At 40.5% G+C, this 21,810-nt stretch overlaps 1 protein-coding gene across 2 annotated transcripts; it reads right to left on the bottom strand.

Annotated features, from left to right (window-relative positions):
- Positions 1-75: 75 nt before the first annotated feature.
- SHROOM1 (shroom family member 1) lies at positions 76-18,852 on the bottom strand. 2 transcript variants are annotated; one of them, XM_054976942.1, is made up of 7 exons: positions 16,099-18,852; positions 12,949-13,019; positions 8,266-8,943; positions 4,568-5,155; positions 3,401-3,551; positions 2,144-2,416; positions 76-958 (listed from the first exon to the last, which is right to left on the bottom strand). In XM_054976942.1, exons 1-7 carry the CDS (start codon positions 18,721-18,723, stop codon positions 704-706), a joined length of 4,641 nt encoding a protein of 1,546 aa, XP_054832917.1. In that variant the 5' UTR covers positions 18,724-18,852; the 3' UTR covers positions 76-703. The 2 variants fall into 2 exon arrangements, with proteins under 2 accessions (XP_054832917.1, XP_054832918.1); XM_054976943.1 differs by having other exon boundaries at positions 76-955.
- Between the last annotated feature and the right edge of the window lie 2,958 nt (positions 18,853-21,810).

The following is a 21,810-nucleotide window of genomic DNA, read 5'->3' as shown; positions in this document are numbered from 1 at the left end:
TTCCCAAGGGCATTATTTTCATTTAGAAGAGCTAGGTGTATATTTTTAAAAGCAAAATTTGCGTTTTCCAGTGTATGAGAAGTTTTCTAATATTTTAATTACACACATTCAGAATCATTTTTTGGGTTGGAAAGGAAAGAAGGACTGGTCCTTCTAGCCCCAAGGAATTGTCTGGTGAATGTCCAGGCGCAGAAGAAAAAGCCGTGGCATGCAGATAGCTCTAGGCTGGATTGAAAGCTATTTCAGAGAGACTTCAGTTATGAGCAACCTGCAGCACTACACTGGAACAGGAGTTTCCTAAACGGTCTGCAGAATTGTGCCACAATGTTTTTGTTTTTCTGTCTCACATTCAAATGCCTACATCGTTTCTCATATGAAATAACACTTTCCACCCACAAAGAGGAAAATATTTTTTGGATTTTTAAAAAAGTGGGATGATACTGACTGACAGGAAAGTAAAACAACACAGCAACACACATTGCAACAGTAATTTCCAGATAAAATATGCTACCTACAATTAAGGTTTTGTTGTTTTTCTCAAAGAATGTGTGCCTAGGCCAATTAAACCTTTGTCAACAGTGCTGCACTGAGAAGACTATGAGAATTCATCAAGCGAGGCGTTGTTTGCCTCTTAGCAATGGTTCTGTAAGGATTTCTAGCACAAATGGTTCATTCAGGAAAGCAAGTGGATTGCTGGTGTGGATTAAGGAGGAATACTCTGCTCCAGCCTCTCCAGTTGCTCTTCAAGAAACTTAATCTGCTCCTCAAGGTCCTTCTGTTCAATCAATAGTGCTGCTTTTGCCTGTATAAAGTGCCTGTAGTCCTGGAGCTGACTCTCGGTTAAGTATTTGGAAAGGATGCCTGACACCACCCTTTCTCTGCGATCTAAATTCTCTTTCAGTTCCTTTGCATCTTCCCGCTGTCTGGACAAGAGGCTGTGCCGTTCATTCAGTGACTGCTGAGGAGGAAGAAGTAGAAACAACTCAGAACTTACCACACAACATGAAAGTGCAATTACTTTCTTTCCAGCATTTCCCTTAGTAACTTCCTTAAATTAAAGATATATAAAGGCTACAATTAGTCCCATCTAGTCCTGCAGTTTTGACTTGTATTAAAAACTTGAATGGTACTTTTAAGAAAAGAGTGTCATGAATCTTCTATGATTAATTTGTTCCTCCCCACTGCATAATCTGCAGATATTAATTCTATGTAATTTATGAACCCAAGAAGATATAGAAAGACAATCAGTGCAAATAGATGGGCTTTACTGAAACAGTTTTAATGTAAGCTAGGAATTAAGAGGCCTAACAAAATCTTTCATGTTTGGCTGGCCAGGTCCAACCTGTGAACAGAGACTAATGGCCAAATAGGATATTGTAGAGGAGATATGTGAAGAATTTCCAAACATCTTATTTTAAAATGAAAAGTAGTTGCAGGAGGTTGAAACAGCTGTTTTTCCACTAAAAATTCTGATGCCAGCTGTTTTTCAGCTACTTTTGCAGAAACGGCCAGAAAAGAAAACTGTGAGCTACTCTCCACTGAAAGCAATGGTCTACTACAGATGCTTTTCATGAGGAAAAAAAAGTCTAGTACATACAGGTCTAGTACTGTATTTTATTATGATGATTTTTGTGATTTTGAATGTATTTATACTCGGTTGTAACCCACCCTGAGCCCGTTCATGGGGAGGATGGGCTAGAAATCAACTTAACACCACCACCACCACCAACAACAACAACATCATATTGTCTTCAGCAGTACGTAAGCTTCTGTGATGCAGCTGTTTGCTTTCTGCCTTGCTTGCAATGTGGATCAGCAATCATCTTGCTGGGGATCATTAACACAATAAATTCTCATGCCAATATCACCAGTATGATAGTCACCTTTCAAATGTGGCCAGCCACATTACAGCATTTTCCATATTGCTTAAGGTTGTGTACGTACTGGGCCACAGATACAATGATGCATAGAATTAGGACCTTTAGAACAGATTTTAAATATACACAAGATAGTGAAAATTTGCAGAGTTTTTCAGATTCGGAGAACTATGTCTATAGAAGTCTAGGCAATTAGAAAAATCACATTGCAACCTATCCTGAAAGATTTTACTGTAAGGTTAACTGAACTCCTTCTCGTGACTTACCTTTTCTTCAGCATCTGTATTTTCATCAATTTTCCCCATGGCATTCTGGACCCGAGCAAGACGGCTGGACAGGCAGAGCAGCAGGCTCACAACCTTCTCCAAATCTCCAATGAACATCATATAGCGCTCATATTCGTTGTGCTTGCAGAGATCTTGTACCAGGGACTCCAGCTCCTTACCATGAGCAGCATACTCCTTGGTTTCAGACTGGATAAGCTCCTTCTCATCTCTCAGAGTCTGCAGCTGCAACTGGATTTTGGAAATAAGTTCTCTCTGCAAAGGCAGAAGTCATTGAGAAAATGAATCGGCAAGATGGCCTTGGGGTAGTATGAAAGGAGCCCTTAAAGTGTATTTATGAGGAAAATCAAGCATGACAGGTGTATTTTTAGGGGAAGACCTTTCATTAGGCTCCATTTTCTGTTGTGGACTTCATGAAAGTGTGAAGCTAAACAATCTAAACAGCCTCTTCCAAAAAATGTGGGTTCAACCAAGTTCTTATTTGTACAGACACCTTATTAAAACAAACATAGCTTATAACAGGCAGTGAAGGAGAAGACAACACCATAACATAGCAAAATACAAAATTACTTAGATGGATACATTCTTGGCTGCTTGGCTTGGGTTACAGTATCCAGCAGGGCTCAAGACTTATATATTAATGTGTCTTAAAATGGAAGGCGGTAATATAATGCTGACTAACCCTTGACAACAGTTCTTAGGAGGTAGTGACTTTTAATTATTGACTACTCAGAAGGTTAGTGTATGGTGAACTGGCAGTTGTTAATAGGCAGAATGCAATTAGCAGAGTTGAAATATGGTCTGGTTTCAAATACTAGTTAGCCCCCTTATTGTGATGGCAAGTCCAAAGTGACAATTTCTATAGTCAATTTCATCGTCTGCATCTACAGAAGTCAATATCGGCCAACAGGATCATATTCCTAACAGGATGCTATGTCCTGTATATCTAGGGTCCACTCAGTTTGCAGTCATGAATCCATTTTTGAACAAAGAAACTGATTAATCATGCATTTATTCAAATCAGAACCAATGCCACATTTTCTGGCAAAATTATCATGAATGGAAATAGAAAAACATTAAGAAAACAGGCCATAATTAAGCACGTCTTAAGCAACACTGATTTCATCTGGAGAGACTTGGGGACATAGTTTAAATTTTCATTGAAATCAGAAGAACTTAACTGTGTAAACCTTTGGTTGGATCACACCATAGCTTTTCTCTTCTCATTCATATACTTACTTTCTTGAATGTGATGTTTTCTGGGTCCTTGAGGCACTCTCTGCTGTTACTCAGGATTTGGTTTATTAGTAAAGTGGGATCTTCTACTCTCTGTCCAAGAAAATACCCAGTTTCATGAGATAGGTCTGGGGCACTATCACCATTTCTTTGGCTGTTAAATAAAAAATAACTATATGACCTATTGTTTTGAGTAAGCAGGTTGCTGTCTTGGTCTGCAGTAGAACAACAGGGTCTGAGTTCAGTGACAGTTTAGAGACCGACGAGATTTACAAGGTTTCAGGGTCAAGATTTTCTGGAAGCCTTGACTCTTGAAACCTTATATCCTGAAAATCTTGTTGGCCCCTAAACTGCACCTGGACTCAAATTCTGCTATATGATCAATATTTCATCATCAATATAACAAACAATTCATTAACAGAGAGCTTACTCTTAAAAGAACAATTCTATAGTCATCAAAACTTTTTCTTCCCAAGGAGTGTTTTTCATAAAATCTTGAAAATACAGGGTTTGACTATGGTGATGTCATGGACTGGCCAAACCCAGCAGAGAGAAAAAATCACAGAGGACTCTTCTAAGGAAGAGGCATCCAGTGAACCTGACCCAAACCCATGGCCAATGGCTGAGGCACTGTAGGAGGAGGTGGTCTCTGAGAAGTCAGAAATATATCTGCAGCCAGGACCCAGCACATTGGCTCCTCCGCTTCCCAGCCCTGGGCTGGCAACAGAGTGCCAGGTACTGGCCAGCTCTCTTCCCCTCATCACTGGAGCCTCAGCAACGCCGTTGGAGGAGGATGAGAAGAGACCTTCCACAAGTCATCTACCAATTGTGTGAAGTAGTACTTCCATTTGAAGGGAAACTAAATCATTAGCAATATCCCCAGACATTACCACTTGAGGAAGAGGGAAGCACTTGTTTGTTTCAATGGGGCTTTTGTTGGGAGAGTTCCTTAGTAGAATTTGAACCATGTATCATGATATATAGGAAAAATATGACCAGGCTTCTTTCTTTCTCTGGCAAAAATCACATAATTGGCATTTGTGCTGTCTCCCCGCTCCCCCCGCCCAAGCATAGATATTCCATATGGCTGTTGATACCAAGTTGTGCCATCAACATATGTCTTCGCTCCCCAAAGTATGCTACAAAAGCCTCCGTTTATCATAAACTTACTCATTTTCTTGGACAGACTGATTTCTCCTCTTTATTCTAAAGGATCTGTCAGACATTGAAATGTTCACAGGAAAAAGGCCTTCCATGAGGTCTAAAGTAGTCTTCCTAATAGGATGAGGCCTGAGGATATCCACTGGAGACTTGTCTTCAGCAACAATCTCAACAGCAAGGTCCTCACACCTCTGGTCCTCTCGAGATTTTAACAGTGCTGTAGACATAGCTGTATCTTGCTCTTGAAAGATATGATCGTGTTCAGTTTGCTCCACATTTGCTAATTGATGATCAGTATTTTTATCTCCTTGGCTATCGGATATAGTTGTGCAGTATGTCATGTCCTCTGAGCAGTATCCTGTTGTGTGGGTCACTTGTAACTGTTGCTGTTGTATTCTCCCTGATGCACTAGACATTTGGGATTGGCTACTTCTTTCCTTCTTTGGCTGAGAATCTTTGTTAATTCTTTCTTTGAGGACAAAAGCAGAACATTCAGGCGCCATCTCTGGACACTGTGAATTCTCAGCAGAAATATTTTCTTCACTATTTTCTAGTCTGTTTCCAAGACTAGATTCTGCTTTCTTAGTAACATAAAAGCTGGAAGAACAAGCATGTTATATACAATTATACAGGGCTGCCACTTTTTCCCTGACTCTGCTGCTGTTCCTTTTGATCTGACACACATAAATTTAATGAACAATACACGTCCTAACAATGAGATAAGCAGTGAAAGCTTTTCCCGTCCCTTAATTCCTCTGCATCAGGCTCCTACTAGAATGATTCCGCTGCAGTCTTTCCCCCAGTATGCATTCCAGTGGTGAACTCACAACAAAGGTGTTCCATACAAAAAGAAACTTCTAATATCGGAGCATGCTGACACAATTGTATAATATATATAATTAGTTTCCCAAAATGCTTGTTTTGAAAGCCTGCCATTCACTTCCCCTTACACTTTCTGTTTTTACAAGAATGCCTTCTGAATTTCTGGCAAATATCACAGAGCTAAACCTGCTCAATTTCCTCATTCCTGGTTTTCTTAGCAGTCAATCTCCAATTGGTTTGGGTAGGATTCTTGCAACATCTGCCCTCCCCCAGCATTTTTACAGTTGTGGAGTCGGTTTATTTTGTTCTCCTCATGTCTCAAATAATCAGGGTTTCAATTAAGGGTGCTGTCGTCATTGGGGGCATCATTGATGGCGTCACAGCACACAAAGACCATTAATTTTTTTGCATGTTTATATTGATATAAGGGCTGGCTTTTTTAAAAAAAAATAGATTGAAAATGAACACATAGGGAAGTCTTGGCATGGGGAAGCCTAAAAGGGGAGCAGCTCCACTACCCATACCTAAGACCATGGTCCATACCACGGTCCAAACCAGAGAGCCACGCCCAAGCTGACCCAGAGTGAGGAGACAGGCTGGAACTGATGGGCAAATTGACCTCTGTTGGGATGGAACCTGCAGCACCAGCTATGCTCTTCTCAAACCATGCTGGGGGGATTTGTGCCACCCCTCCCCCCATCATCTGGGCCCCCAGAGCTTTTGCAATAAAAAAATAATGTTTATATTTCTATATCAACCTACCATTGTAACAACACATGCAGCAGGTTCTCTGAATTCCCAGTTTTCATTTTTTTAAATATCTTCTCTTGAGGAGATATAAGGAAAAAGATATAAGGAAAAAGGTATATTTCTGCAATTGAAGGAGCAAGAGAATTTTTTTAATGAAAGCTGAGAATTCAGAGAATCTGTCTCTATTAGTACAAAGATAAGTGAATATATCGATATGAAAATGATGATTTTTAAAAAAGGATAGAAAACAAAGCCAGGAGTAGGGGAAAGGAAGGGAGGGAGGAGTGGTTTGATGATGAGCAATGTCCAATTATCAAAAAGTGGGTTGAGCCCTCAAATGGGCTTCCAGAAAAAGATCAGGGTAAAAATGATCTCAAAAAAACTAGGGGAGAAAACAACAACAACAACAAAACGGAAGTGAAAACTAAAGGCAAAAAAAAAAGCAGAAATCAGTGGATAAGTCAAAGCAGTATGGGGCCAGAATCATGTGTGTGGGGAGTGGTGGAATCATGTACCTTGTTAAGTGTGAATTTGTTAAATAGTTCGATGTACCAATCAGATCATCTAATTTCAGTCCTATAACAAAAAGTGGCAGCAAAGTGTGCTTCTATCACTTACATCAACATTACTTGGTATTTCCCCTACCCTTGCCAGCTAAATAGAAATCTAAGAAGCAACCTGGTTTTAAATAATGTCACTAATGATTTTGTTTCAGACATTATTACTTAGGATACAGTAAGGAGACAAGTGTGTTGGAAGATTATGAATTCAACAGGATGGATCCAAATGTGTCCTTTTAGGAGCGGAATTCTGCAGAATTCACAGTAGAGCCATATCCTATTGACCTCATTGCACCTCACATGGTTCTTGAGGGTCCTTTAACTTTCAAAAGCAGCTTTTCAGGTGGTGTACAGGCTACAGACGATTCATTCTGTAAGCAAAGTTCATAGTTCTTTGGATCTAACCAATAAGTAATGGCATTTGGTGCTTCTTCTGTAAAGACTAAAATATACACTACTCCAGATAAAATTCATTTTGAGAATAAAAGAATCTATATTATATTGACAGTAATATTTTCAGAACTATAGTACCTCTTTTCCATAGAATGAGTCTTCTAAAAGATGAAATAAGAACAAAAGAAAGCCCTGCTAGATCAGACCGGTGGTCCATCAGCATCCTGTTTCAAACAGTGGTTAACCACTTGCCCTAGAGGGCCAACAAACATGGCACAGAGGTATAGCCTCCTAAAACTGGTGTCTAGAGGTCTACTGCCTTTTATCCCTTTACTGACTTTTATACCTCTGACATATCTGAAAACATACCTCAGCACTAGAGATGGGCACAATCTGCATTACGATTGGAAAAAATCCACGATAATGGCGATAGCGCAATCGTAAACCGGCGGATCGTGATCGTCCACGGCCAATGATCCAGTGATCGGGAGGGGCCTGGATCGGGGCGATTGGGCTCGGATCGGGGATCCAGACACTCAGGTGCCAGCAATCTATTCCCCTGGCAACGGAGCCAGGAGAATGCCTGACCTCTGTTTGCCCTCCTTCTGTCACCCTGAAAACCCGAATGGAAGCCCAGCTTTCCTTGATCAGCCGGGCTTCCTTCCAACCACGGAGCAGCAAAGCAGTCACAAGTTGGGAGAAGACACTCAGGGGAGGGAGGGGGAAGGGGGTGTTCTGTAGCCATGGGCAATCTCATCCCTGCAAACCCTGATAGGCAGCTCTGATGGCCAAACACAAACCTCCTGTGCTGCTGAATGGGACCCATGCCATGGGCTCCCAGGCTGGGTTTCACTTTCTGCGAGCACTGGAGTGGGACAGAGCTCTTGCTTGCTACTTGCTAGCCTTTGGAGAGAGAGAGAGAGAGAGACTGAGAGAGTCGGCCGCCGCCACCACCCACCTTCCCACATAGCTGGGAATAGCAGTGTGCCCTGCTTTGGCCTCCACAATCCATGGCTCAGGAACGGGAGATGATCGGTGCGGATCGTTAATTCGGGATCATCGCCGGCACCGATCCACAATCAGCTGGATCGTTTATTTTTTTTGGATCATGCCCATCTCTACTCAGCACACATGCACATTATGAAAGAAAACCATTGTTCCAAACAGAAATAAAATGGTTACCTGGCATTATATTCTTTGATTTGTTTCCCTTCCATAGAAGTTTGTAAAACTGATACAGTCAAGGCAGGTTCTGGTACTGTTCTGTCTGTAACGGAATTCTTGCTTTGTCTACAGGGGAAGGGAAGGGTTGAGGCCTTTTCTGAGCCACTGGTAAAAGACTCCTTAAATACATCATTGTCTGTCTCAACAGGAGAAGGAGCTGATGAAGGATGCAGAGGCTCCAAGGGTACACTCTGAGACTGTAATCTACCCACAGAAAGTGCGGGTATGCGGCACATGGATGGATTGCCTAGACTTATGAAAGTGCTCTTGTGTTTCGTTGTGCCAGGAGGTTGTCCAAGTGCATGGACAGTTGGATTTGATCCCTTTAGACCTGCAACACCTTCAGGATGCAATTGTCTGGGCAGAAGTCCAGATGTAGGCTCACAGTTCTGCAGAATGCTGTTTTGATGATTTGGCCTTTGGCTGTTTTCGTCCGGCTTCAGCCCAGAAGAAGTATGCCAGCTTTTCAGATAGTGAAGCTGATCTGTACTTTGACTCAGTGGTGATAATCTAACCATTTCTGCACTTCCAGTTTCCTCCATAGACTTCCCTCTCCTTCCAGCCATCTGAGTGTTTTGTTTTGCAGTCCCAAAAGAGTCAGATGGGTTAGCTTCTAATTCCTCCGCTGATGGGGCACTGAAGTCAGTTTAAAATCATGTATCAGCTTGGAAAAACACCAACAATCTTATTTCTTTCATTATGATAACTCTTTAAATATAAAATGAGCAGGGTATTCATACCAGCATCATTTGAGAATTGTATCCTGTTTCAGGGTTTATGCATAATGTATTCCCCTTCCTTCTCCCCTCCCCTTTCATTTCATTTCATAAGCTAAAGCAGCTACAGCTGCTTGTTATTAGTAATGTCACAGTCATTATACAACAGGTGTCCATGATACTTCTGAAGACTATAACCTCATTCTACTGAGGTGTGTGAAGAATGTGGTGACTGAAGATTGAGAAAGTGAAATTGTGTGCCAGAATATTATTACCCTGAGGAAGGCATCTAGAGACCCCATCATGACAACAAATAAAAACTGCACCTTTATTGGGGGGGGGGGGGAGGAACAGGATAACCCTGATTTAAGGCCTTGATAATACTGAGGTCCCAGGATATGGTCAGATGGAACATGACATTAACATATGCCAACTGATTTTGTACAATTCTTTCCATATGATCCTACTTAAATATACTTAGGTGAATTGTTGCTAACCTTGATGCTAGGATTTTTGTGCAAACAGTAATAGCATCTCATGTACATTTGCTATTTAAATACACAGAATTAAAATAGTAGAGCTTCCCCCTTTAAAGCAATTAACTGTGTAAACCTAATCTTCTGCATTTTGGTAGTGGTGGTGGTTTACATTTGGTACTGTAAAGCACTGGAATGCATTTAAGGTATCACATTTCATCTTGGGAAGTAGAGTATGGAAAATGAAGGTAACAGATGAAGGTATTCTGGTCAGGTCTGTGGCTCTCTCTATCAAGGAAAAATAATAAAATGTATCATACATAGTCTATAAATCTACACTGCCTCAAAAATATTGCCTCCAAATTATTTTCCAGTCCTATGGCATTTAGCTTTTACCAAGACTAGAGTTTTACTAGGTCAATGTCAAAAGCTTTCCTTCTATAGTAAAATTATCTTTTAAACCAATATGTTACAGTAAGCATTATACATCTGCCTTGCAGATGGATAGACAGAAACCTTCCATTTTATTTATTAGGATGGCACATCTCCCCTAAATTGTGAATGCTGTTTCTCTGGCAAATCAGATGGTGGAGCTCTAATCTCAAAAAATGGTCAAGAGAACTGCTGATTTTGTGCCTTTGAATTATGAAGCAGAGTTGTCCTAGCTCTGCAGGCAGCTATTCCATGTTTCTGGATCCAGGAGAGGCCAAACTATTGCTACCTTTCAATTGGAAAGTATTATTATTGAAGAAGTATATGGTTCCAAATACTGACTAGACTGAAGAATCTCCATGAATTCATAGCAGACTTTAAGCCTTGCCATTCAAAGTCTAGGGCTTGAAGCTTCCTAACACTCTGATTTGCAATACCCTTCCCACCCTCTGTCCAGATTACAAAGGCTCCTACCTTTTCCCGCTCCATGTAGCTGACGAAAGGAGCTTTGACTCTGGAAAGCTCATACTCTTTGTCTCTAAGGTGCTACTGGTTCTACCACAGATCAATATGACTACCCACTATAAACTATTGATATTCAAAGGCTTCTAGAAGGCTCTCATAGCCAACACTACCCTCGCCACAGTCATTCTTCAGTAGCTGTCATGTAGAATGAATGAGTGGAACTTTATCCTCCAGTTAAAGATTTGGGGTAGGTATATGGTTGAATGGAGCTTTTTTTTTTACATTGATCTCTTTTGTATGTGTAATTATTTCTCAATTGCAGGAGATTTATTACTCAGTTGCAGGAGATTCTTTACAGGTCTGGTCTATACAAGCAGCAGTGAAGTCATAGAATTCTGATAAGAGTGAACTGAATGGAGATTATCAATTTATTCAATACTTCCCCAAATCACAAAATTCCCTGCAAAATAAAAAAGATCTAGCACACCAGGAAGAAAGAGTTCACCATAGCCAAAAAGTCTGCCAAGAAAACGTCGTGATGCGACGTCCCCCATGGGTCAGTAATGACTCGGTACTTGCACAGGGGACTACCTTTACCTTAATCCTACAAGGAGTTTTGTTTGTTGTTGCATTGGAGAATATTAAAAACTTGACTTTACCAAATGATATTATGAGTATGTTTGTTAGGGAACGATTCTTTATTTAGGTATTGCCCTCCCGATGCAACTGCCGAAGAATTTTTATTATTTGACAGTACCAAAGCTCAGAAGAGCTTTTATTCTGGCAAGAATGAATGCTTCCCTTGGCAGTTTCGGAGGGTAGATACAAGAAAGTACCTTATACTAACAGAACATGCAGATGCCCATATGCTAAAGTTGAAACCACTGAACACATGATTATAGGGTGTCATATATTTAATGAGTTGAGGGCTAGCTTAATTACCTCTCTACTTAAAAATATGGAACTACCTAATATGAGTGCCCAGGTGACATGGTTATTATCAGATACAAATGATTCCATTATCCTTTCCACGGCAAAATATATAGGGGGCAATAATTAAATACTAGAGAAATAATAATAAGTAAAATTTTTCCCATTTTAATCTTTGCTTAAGATGATAGCTGTATGAGCAGTACCCAATAGAAAGACAGATAGACAGATTTTATCAACTACAACTAGAAATATTATCCACCTTTTTAGGATTCTACCATCATTTTCCTGCATATGTAGACACAGGCCCTATAGGACACCCCCCGGGAAGTGCTTCTATTGCCAACTCATAAAATGTCATATTTTCTTGTTTGAAAAATGCTCTCACATGTGTCTATTGTGATTGCGAGTGCAAGATGCAGTGAACAATTATGGTATGAGTGTCATATATACATTGTCAGGGCTGGTAGTCTGGAGTCAGAGTTGCCAAGCTGCTGTTTGGCAGCACCCAAATGAAGCCGACAGCAGGCCAGTGGTTGCCTGTTCTGGTTCTGGTGGCAGTAGAAAAAAGAGCTCATGTGGAGCGATGGTTAGTGTTTGACTAAGTCCAAATTCCCCTTCAGCCATGAAAGTCAATGCTTGAACCAGTCACTCTCTTAGTTTCACGAGGCTGTTGTGTGGATAAAATGGAAGGCAGAAAATACTACCATGAGCACCACCCTGAACTTCTTGGATTAAGAGCAAATTAAAAATGAACAGATAAATGTTAACTGTTACGCACATCACATGAAGGGAAAGAGAGTATTGGATCCCATGGAGTGTTTCCACTGACAAAAGGATTTCCAGCATCAGAACACAACTTCTTCACCTCGCCTCCTGCCTCCAAAATATTGTTCCTGGGGAGGCAAGGAAGTCTGACAGAAACTAGACAATGAAAACTCTCTGTGGGACTCCACACTATGCACCAATATGAATAATGGATTTAATACATCATCAACAATTTCCAAGTGGAGCTGTAAGTTGTGAATCCATCGAATGGTTTGGCCAACAGTATTTTCCTTTCGCATAGAAATCTGACACATGTAATTGTTCAAAAATATTTGAAAAATCTTTCAGTCTCTAGTTAGTTTAAAGTGAGCTTACTCAGTTATTTCAGCACTAAAGGTTATTTAACATTTTAGTAACAGTACTAACATGTTAAGGCTGTAAGAATTGTATGATATATTCCTCATGTTCACTCGTTGGTTTGCTCTTTGCCGTTATAATGTTTTATTGTTAACTGTTAAAAATTTAATTAAAAAAATTTTAAAAAAATAAAGTGAGAGCTTAGTCACACATTTAACATTTTTACCCTGTATTTTACCCTAATCACCCCCAAAGATGCATTTGTCTAGAAAACTGAGCAGTGACCTAGCTGAACACAGCTAGGACCTCACAGAAACAATTTCCTTGATCATATTAGCAGACAAATATAAAACTGTAATAAAGGAAGCTGCTGTGGTAGACTGGAGCTGCACCATTGCAGTGGAAGAACTTGGAAGAACTTAAGTTCTTCCTTAGTTGGGAGAATACTCAAACACAATCCAGTGAAAACACTCATCATAAGAACACTAAACACTTACCTGGGCAAAATGTGATAATATTTGTGGTTCTGAGATGACAATGCAGGGTAGGCTGTGGATGTATAAAAATCCTGAAAATGAATAAAACTTATAATGAGGAATATCTGAATACAACTTCATGGCTTTCAACTGTTTACTAAGCTGCTGGGAAGAGATTTATCAGCTCTAATGAAGAAAGGAAGTCTTTTTTTAATCTCTTCAATTGAACTCCCACATAGTGACTACAGTGGGAACAGAAATCACTTTGGGCTGTATGTTTGGTGATATTCCATACAGAATTCAGCTTCCTGTGATAATCCCAGATCTCATAAGCAAATTTACAACAACTAGAGAAATGCTTTCTCTTAAGATAGTCAATGTCACCATATTAAACAGGATAATGAGAAGTACCCTTCACCTAAAATATGCTCATTAAGATATTTTTTAAACAATAAGGTAAAATTAAGACTGGATAATAAGCCTTGCCCAAGAACACACTTGGCTGACATGGGATCATACTCCAGATCTTTCTGTTCCAACCTTAGCATTAACAAGCAGGCAAGGCTGTCATTCCAAAAGAGGCACTAGAATATTGAAGTACTGATGCTTACACTGTTCCATAGCAGTAATAAATGTCTCAAAACTCTCCAGGATTTGATGTGGAGGGCTGTACACAATGCTAATCTCAAGTATGCTTATCAGCTGCCTATTACATATTAAGTTGCAAGTCTGATCACTGGTCCAAGTGCTCAACACTGTATACTCTGGCTGTCAGTAGCTTTCCAAAGACTTAGACAGAAGTCTCTCAAACTTGTCACCTCAGAAGTCTCTCAAACTTGTCACCTTTAGCAGAGAAATCAGAGAGAAACTAGAAACAAGTTTTTGTACTGTTTTGATTGTTGTTACCCACCACTGGACCCAGTTAAGTTGGAAAAAAGGCAAGCTTATAAATGTTTTAAATAATAAATCAATGAATGAATATACATGTTAGATCTTTGGTATACAAGGCACTTAATCTACCACTGAGCTGTGGCATACACTCCCTATAAAGTTAGGAAAGCAAAGGGTGACAGGCTATACAGTCATTCTTAGCCTGGCTGAGGGGAAAAAATTACCAGAGAATAAGCAACTGACTTCATTTCCCTGATACACCTGAAAACAAGGGAGATTAGAGGGTGTCTTATCAGAGAAATAGTTACTAAGAGCCTGAGCTAAGAAGGGAAACAAACTCCCTCCCTCACTTAATTTTCTTTCCCCTTTGCCTCTGTTTGCCTTCCTTATCCTGTTTGCCTAGTATTATCAACAGACATTGTCCTCCAAATTTTGGCACTGACAAGTGCATATTTTTGCTCTTACTGGGAAATATTTGTGGAGTGTGACAGAAAAAAAGGAAAACGTTTATTATAACAACTGTTTTGAGCAAGATATTACTACTGCAATACCTAGGGTTACCAGGTTCCCTTACTCTCCCAGCAGGAGCGCAGGTACCTGGCACTCACCTTCTGTGTGTTCTCCTCCCACACCTGCGTGATGATGTCACTGGAAGGAGACATCACCAGGACCAAATCAGCGGGCTAATTTGAGTTGGCTCATTTGGAGTCCAAATCAGCCCGCTGAGCAGCGCAGGAGCACTCTTGGGGCAGCTCAATGATGTCACTCCTGGAAAGTGATGTCATCGCACTGCCCTGGAAGTGCATCCAGGAGGCCTGTTCCCATACCTTTCCCCTCACTGGCCAGGTGAGTGGTGGCAGGGGGTGGAGGGTGATAGCGGGGAATCTCCCGTTACCACCAGAGGACCGGTAAACCTAACAATACCACCTTATTCTGTGGCATGTGCAGTCTAGGACCTGGTCTAGACAGGTCCAGTGCCAGGGGGGGGCGCTTCAGGACTGCTCCTGGCCCCGCATGCATGAGCGCAGAGTGCATGCACACACCCGGACTGCGGGGTGGTGGATGGCTGGGCGGGAAGGTGGGAGGGCTGGGAGGCTGCTGGCTCAGCCAGGCACAGTGGGTGGCTGAGGAAGCGCACATGCGTCCTCCCAGCCCTCCTGCTGCGCCTGGCCCACAGCTGCTGCTCCCAGCTAGTGGTGTGTGTTGGCGGCGGCAGCAGCGCAAGAGAGCTGGGAGGCTGCAGTAGCTGCAGGCCAGGCGTGGCAGGCGGCTGGGACGGCGTGTGGGCAGCTTTGCATCCCACCCAGTCAGCTGCCCATGCGCTGCTGCTACCAGGATACTGCCCCCGGATACTACATCTTTAAAAATATTGGGTATTTCACAACAATAATTAAGTCCTAGCAATTTCAGTGAGAAAGAAAGTTAAGTACATGCTTCTCCCTCACACCGAACTATTGAGCCAAAGTTGAGCCAAGTTTTAAGTCCAGTTGAAATTCATGGCTGAATTTTGGCTGGATCATTCATTTGAGCTGTGGTGCCCTTTGTCTTAAAAAAGGTTCAAGATCATTAAACCATATAAACATTCAAGTGACTCTGTTAAACTAAGATTACTAAGAACTTTTATGAGAATAGGCAAGTCATTATTTCCAATTCCATGCTCTTCAAACTGCATAGGAATTTAAGCTGAGACCTTTCTAGTAAAATGAATCCAGTGAATTTCAGACAGGAAAAGCATATGTGTAATATAAAGTAGTCATCACGGCAATATGGCTAAACTTCTAAATATTCAGCTTCTTCGTGTCTTATAAAAAGGCTCGTTATAAGACATGAAGAAAATATTCACAAAGGGTAGGGCTTTTCATTGCTCCCTCACCTATGGAATGTCTTTTGCCTCTCCTTGCTTCTCCACTTAAAATCTTTTTACACCAGGCTAAGACTTCTTAAGTGATTGATTCGTTGATTGCTCCTGTTTATTCGTTCTTTTTTTGTTTTGATCTGGTTTAATGCTGATCTTTCAGGTGCTGGTGCTGCTGTTCTAGCTAGTCTATGTTATTTTAGGTTTTATAGTTATTGCTTATTATTTGATTATAGGATTGGTTTATTGTTAAGAACTATTTATTATATCATTAACTTCCTGGAACATATGTTTCTGGAAAGACAATTACACAAATACTTTAAAATAAATAAATTAGTGATAAGAACAAGTGCTCACCATTATATGGAAAGCTTTGAAAATCTGGCACAATTAGGCAAGTTATATCTTAATAGTTTTTTTACTACCTGCATAGGAGAAGGAGTTGATTTAGATCTTCCATGGCCTTTGCTGGAAACAGAAGCACCTGAGTAAAGAAAACTTTTAGTTGAAGCACACCTGCCAGCACAACTTCCTTCACTGACAGTGGATTGCATTGTCCAATTAACCTTTTCAGACATTGAAGAACTGACACTGCCCCTGTTGGAAGCAGGAGCTATAGAAGCTGTAGAACAGACGAGAGGGGGTACTTCCAGATTACTCTCCAGATCAAGAAATGGACAGGAACTATCAATATTCTGTGATTTTTTGCCACTGCTGGAATTGGAAATGCTGTCCTCTGCAAACTTCTCCAAGAACGAGGGCCTCATTTGCACAGGGGGCTTTTGCAGGGCACTAGTATGGGCAGTAGCAGGCCGCTGTCCAGTCTTACGTTCCATGTACTGAAGAAGCGCATTGTGCTGTATCTGCTTCAGTTCTACTTTCGAAAGAGCCCTACCTTGATTTTCCAAAGCTTTATTGCTGATGATCATAGTATCTTGTTCACTGAATTCATCAGATCTAGACCTTGCATTTTTCTTTCTACATGCCATGCTGTGATCTCTCTGGTCATCCAGCTGATTCAGCTTCTCCGGCTCAGAATAAGAGATCTTCTTTTGTTCTTTGGTGATCCTTTTCCTTCCCCCAATTCGACTAGTTTGTGGTCTTTGAGGCTCTTCCTCTTTACTGATGTTTTCCAGGGGCTTGGAAGGAGGAATCAACTTGGAGTCCTCATTTGTACTCGATAATGACAGAGATCTGAGATGCTGAATGGACGGCCTTGAGGAAGGCTCCTGCTTTAGCCGAATGGGCAAGCTCATCTGTAAATCCTTTCTCTTGAAAGAAGTTTCTCTCAGAACTTTTCTCTGAGCAACTTTAAGTTTTTCACGATAGTCATGCTTGAACTTTTCATCCGCTGATGATGCTGGGCTCCCTAGAATTAGCCCTGTGTTCTGGCTGGTGGCAGCCTCATTTATACAGTTGTTACTGCCTGTTGGTATTGGTTCTGCAGAAACTAAATGGTCGCTCCTTGGAGATCGCATATCAAAGTCTTCTTGTAGCTGAGCCTGATTTGGATCACTCATAATGTTGGTATTTCTTCCACCAGAAAGGTAGTAAAGCAAAGGAGTTGTTTTTCTATTTATCTTTCTATCGGCAAAGTCATCCTGGGACAGACTTTCAGCCTTCTTAGACGTCAGCATTTCCTCTTGTTTGGGCTTTGCCGGAACATCATGGCTACCATTAATTTCATTTTGCTTTGCTCTCCTAAATCCATTGAAAATTTGGGATGCAGAGTCCTCATAATGCTTGCAATAAGATATGGTGTTGGCTGTATCACAAACTTCACTATGATGAATTTCTGCCATATCCAAACCATGAGATGGTGCCTTCTGCCTTCTAGGTTGCTGTTTCAGAAGTGGCTGCCCAACATTTCTGCTGTTTTCTTCCCCAGAACTGAAGCAGTGATTCTTGTCTTCATAAGTCTTAATTTTTGCTAGTGCACTCAGACTGGGAAGAGAGCTGTCCGTATACTTTAAGCTTGGCCAACTCTCATATATCCCCTGATTCAAACCTGAATGCTCGTCAGCTTTGAGAACACCACAAAGCTGTTGTTTACCGGATACTGACATGGTACATGGGAGATCTGTCTCTGTGAAGGGTGGTTTGTGTACACTGCAAGCATAAAGATACTGTTTGTTCTCTTGTGTATCATTAACAGCATTATGGCTCGTATGTGGTGAAGGAAAGGACTTAGAGTTCATTGCCTCAGGAATGTTATAATTGTGGTCTGAATTATGAATCTTCTGTGTGTGGACCGAAGAATCAGACTTTAAATAGTCTTGAAAATTTAAAGAAGACGTGGTGGAAATTGTAGAGTCTTTTTTCTTTGTGGTGTATTGATTGGCAGGATACCAAGTGTCTTCTAGTCCTATGGCTTTATTTTTATTTTTATATCTTGAGAGCCAACAGTCATCATAACAATCTGCTGGGGAGTCAGAAGGCAGGATTTTGTTGGTTTCTTGCATGCACTTCTCTGTTTGAATACTGTAGTCAAAGCAAATTCCATAATGACTTTGATCTGTATTTCTTCTAGCTTTAGAGCTATCTGCCCAGTCTGGTGGGGATGGTGAGTGAGGAGGAGGAGGAGGAGGAGGAGGAGGTGGAAGCTTTGCCACAGGTGACGGTGGTTGGTACAATGTCCCAGGTATAGAAATGCTTCCATATGACCTGTTATTGTCCATGTTGTTGTGCATGCTCATTTCTATTGGCTTGTCTTGACATATATGTTTAAGATTAGAGTGCATTACACAAGGATTAAAAACACCTCTTACATATCCTGAGTCCATATATGGGAGCTGTTCTAAAGGCAGAGTATCATGGTCATTGTAGCCCAATGGAATATGACATTCTGGAATATTGGAGCCACCGGAAAAAGAACTGTAGGCAGAGTCTGCTTTCCCAGGGATGTGTAAACACTGGTCCATGCCACCAATAGGGGTCTCAGATGAAAGCTTGTTAGCATAGCTGGGTGAGGTCTCTGCCTCCTGGAACTCTTCTGATCCTCTGACTTTCAGGTTCCACTTTGACAATTCATTCCCATAGGAAGACATCATTGCTACTATCAGTCATTCAGGTCCTTTAGGAAGGAGTGGACATAGATTTAAGAAGTCCTTGCACGTACAGCTGAAAATGAACATCCTTTTTGGTAGATACTATCATACTTCAGCATTATAAACTGAAATATGATCCTGGAAGAGATAAAACACAATTGAAGCTCAGTTGTGAAGACTATTGCTACTATTGTAAGGCTTTGTTAAACATTCAGCAAAACATTGATCAAAACAGCTGTTTTTATACTGTTTATATTCCATACTATGTCTTGTAAACAAATGCCAGTAGATCACAGTATTGATTTACCTGTAAAACCCGGTACAATTATAGTTTGATGTCATCTTGTAGAATTTCTTCTTGTGGAATATACTTATTGCATGTTAAACAGATTAGTGTAATTTCACACCTACAACTTTTATATTGCTATGACATTTAATGGATACAACACTAATTATTAGCACTAGAAAATAAGCTGACACTTGTTCCTCTGCAAACTTTCTTCACATTAACAATACTCACACATAGCACAAATAAAGAAACATACACTTTAGTGTGTTCCATACATGTGGTGGTAGCCTAAATGACTGTTACATAGTTCATCCAAGATTGGCTCTAAGAGATACAGCAAGAGCCTGCACTTACAGTACCATCTAAGAACAATTTCCTGGAAGTAAGCTCCATTGAACAGAACTCAAGTAGAACTCTGCTTAGGACCACAGTTATCCTATAGTTACATCTCTCAGTTGAATTCATTGCCCTTCCTCTTCTGACTGCACTCACAAACATTAGATTAGATAACACTAAGAACTGATTCAGTAATTTTAAGAAGGGTTCACTTGTACTTTTGCTTCTTCCAATTTCTGTGTAGCATTACAACTGGCCATCTGTAAACTTACAGTGCTTCCTCGCAGTTCTTGTCTGGGCAAAATATACATGTCTGTGTTATTTTGGCAGAACATACTACTTCCCCAGATCTGCTTCTATTCCGTAGGTTACCACAGTTCTAGTTTGTCATTCTGGATTTTAACCTATAATTTTAGTCCCCTGGAATCATCGCTCTTACAGTGCAAGCTGCTTCTTCTTACCGAGTTTCCCAAATTTTGTCTCCTGTACTTCCTGGATCATGTATCTGGATTGATTCTATGATCTAGTGCTTACTGACTGAGCACGTGACAATATATCCATTAGATACTAGTTATGGAAGACAATTGGTCTTGTGTGCCAATGTTTAAAAGCAGTATATCATTGATCTTTCAAAACAGATACATATAAGATTTGATGTCACCATAATTGTAGAGGAATAAATGCTTTTTTTGATGGTGCCACAGTAAAACTGTATGCAGCTCTCAGCTAATATGTGTCTAACATTGTAGTATTGTGTAAATATATAGCTAAATTATCTAACAGTATAGCCTAAACAGTTATTACCATTCTAAGCCCATTGAAGTTAATGGGTTTAGAATGGTGTAACTCCATTTAGGATAGCACTGCTAGTAAGAGACAAAAGTTTCTATCAAAAGCAAAACTCTTGAAGATCTGACAAGGACTGCTGTCATTTATTTTAATTACAAAGGTACACATTTCAAACTACAAATAATTTTTTCAGTTAGTTGTAAAAATGAGAAGTAGTAGGCACCAACATTTTAAAGAGGAAATTATTCAGCTATAGTTATGTACTTTAAAATCATAGTTATTGAAGTATATAGATTTAGAAGGGTATAAATTTACTTAAGATTGCACTGTCTGTCTGGCAAATTTAAAAAGAAACATAGGTTACAATTCTAAATTAAATACTTTGACTTCCATTAATTCTACTATAGAAGCAGTTAGGGGATGCCACCTAGGTTAGTGGATGCCACCTAAGACCATGGCTCCTGGTGACCTCCCTTGCTGCCACCACCTTTTACCAACTCCCCCACTACCTGTCCCACCCCATTGCTTCTCACTTTCCCAGCCACTACCCAGAGTAGTTAATGCTTCTACTCTCCTTGTTCCCACAATTATTTAAAGATGGTAAAGAAAACTGTGCATGACAAGCGCAGCTTCCTGCACTGTCATGTTGCAATGAGTGGGGGGTAGGTGAGACAGTAGTGGCAGTCACATCTGATGTCTATTGCACAACCTTGGTCATGTAGTAGAGTGACACATCTCTTTGAATACTCCCATTGAAATCAATCAATGTGGCTTAGAAGTGCTTAAGTTTTGCTTTTATCCATAGTTTAGGGGGAAGTAGAATAGTCCCTATAGAATTTCTACCTGGCATTTTTTCAGAGGGTCCTTTACAGAGCAGCATTCTGCAAGCACAATTGACACAGAGCAAAAATATTTTTTTTAGAAACATTTCTAACCCACCTTTTCACACTCAGATGTGGACTCCCCAAGGTGGTCAGCAGTACAATAAAATTTATCAAACAAAACTAAAACAGCATCTCTCATTCATTTCAGTGGGCTTGTACAGAATTTCCAAGCGTATTATGCAGGTGGTGTGAGGAGGGACCATGGCTCAGTGGCAGAGCATCTGTTTGCCAAACAGAAGATCCAAGGTTCAATTCCCAGCATTACCAGCTAAAAAGATAGGTGGCAAGTGATGTGAAAGGCTTCCATCTTTGCCCCTGGAGCACTGCTTCCAGTCAAAGGAGAAAACACTGATCTTGATAGATCAACGGTTTGATTCAGCATAAGGTAGTTTTGTATGTTGTTTTTATACTGGCAGGAACATCTTAAAGAGGCTGATCTTTTCATGATATTAAGAAATCATATCTAAAGAAAAAAGTATAATCCAAAGAAACTGCCTTTAAAATGCTTAAACTGTATTATTAACAATAGATTTGTTTAATAATAGCTTTATTGTGAATTCCTTAGACAACTTGCAAAAGACTAACAATTGGATATACGCTGGTGACAAATCCTTGGGTTCAAGCTTATGGTAGACAAGAGAATGCTTTTGTTGCCACAGTAGGAGCTTATCTGTTAAGTTTGTAATCAAAGGCCTAGATCCAAATGTGCCCAAAGGAGTTTTTTTCCAAACAGAAGCTTCCCCTCCCTCCAATAGAACTTACTCCCTAGTCAAAGTATACTACACATTGCCC

This window comes from Eublepharis macularius, chromosome 4, assembly GCF_028583425.1.
Source record: "Eublepharis macularius isolate TG4126 chromosome 4, MPM_Emac_v1.0, whole genome shotgun sequence".
Lineage (NCBI taxonomy): Eukaryota > Metazoa > Chordata > Lepidosauria > Squamata > Eublepharidae > Eublepharis > Eublepharis macularius.
The sequence above is the reverse complement of the archived record's forward strand: the minus strand, read 5'-3'. Positions and strand labels throughout refer to the sequence as shown.

Excerpts from the sequence above, each read along its gene's own strand:
- SHROOM1 (XM_054976942.1), bottom strand. The coding sequence starts at position 18,723 with ATGATGTCTTCCTATGGGAATGAATTGTCAAAGTGGAACCTGAAAGTC. Across the intron at positions 13,020-16,098 it reads CAACTCCTTCTCCTATGCAG|GATTTTTATACATCCACAGC; the intron begins GTAGTAAAAAAA and ends ATTCATTTTCAG. Across the intron at positions 2,417-3,400 it reads AAAACATCACATTCAAGAAA|AGAGAACTTATTTCCAAAAT; the intron begins GTAAGTATATGA and ends CTGCCTTTGCAG.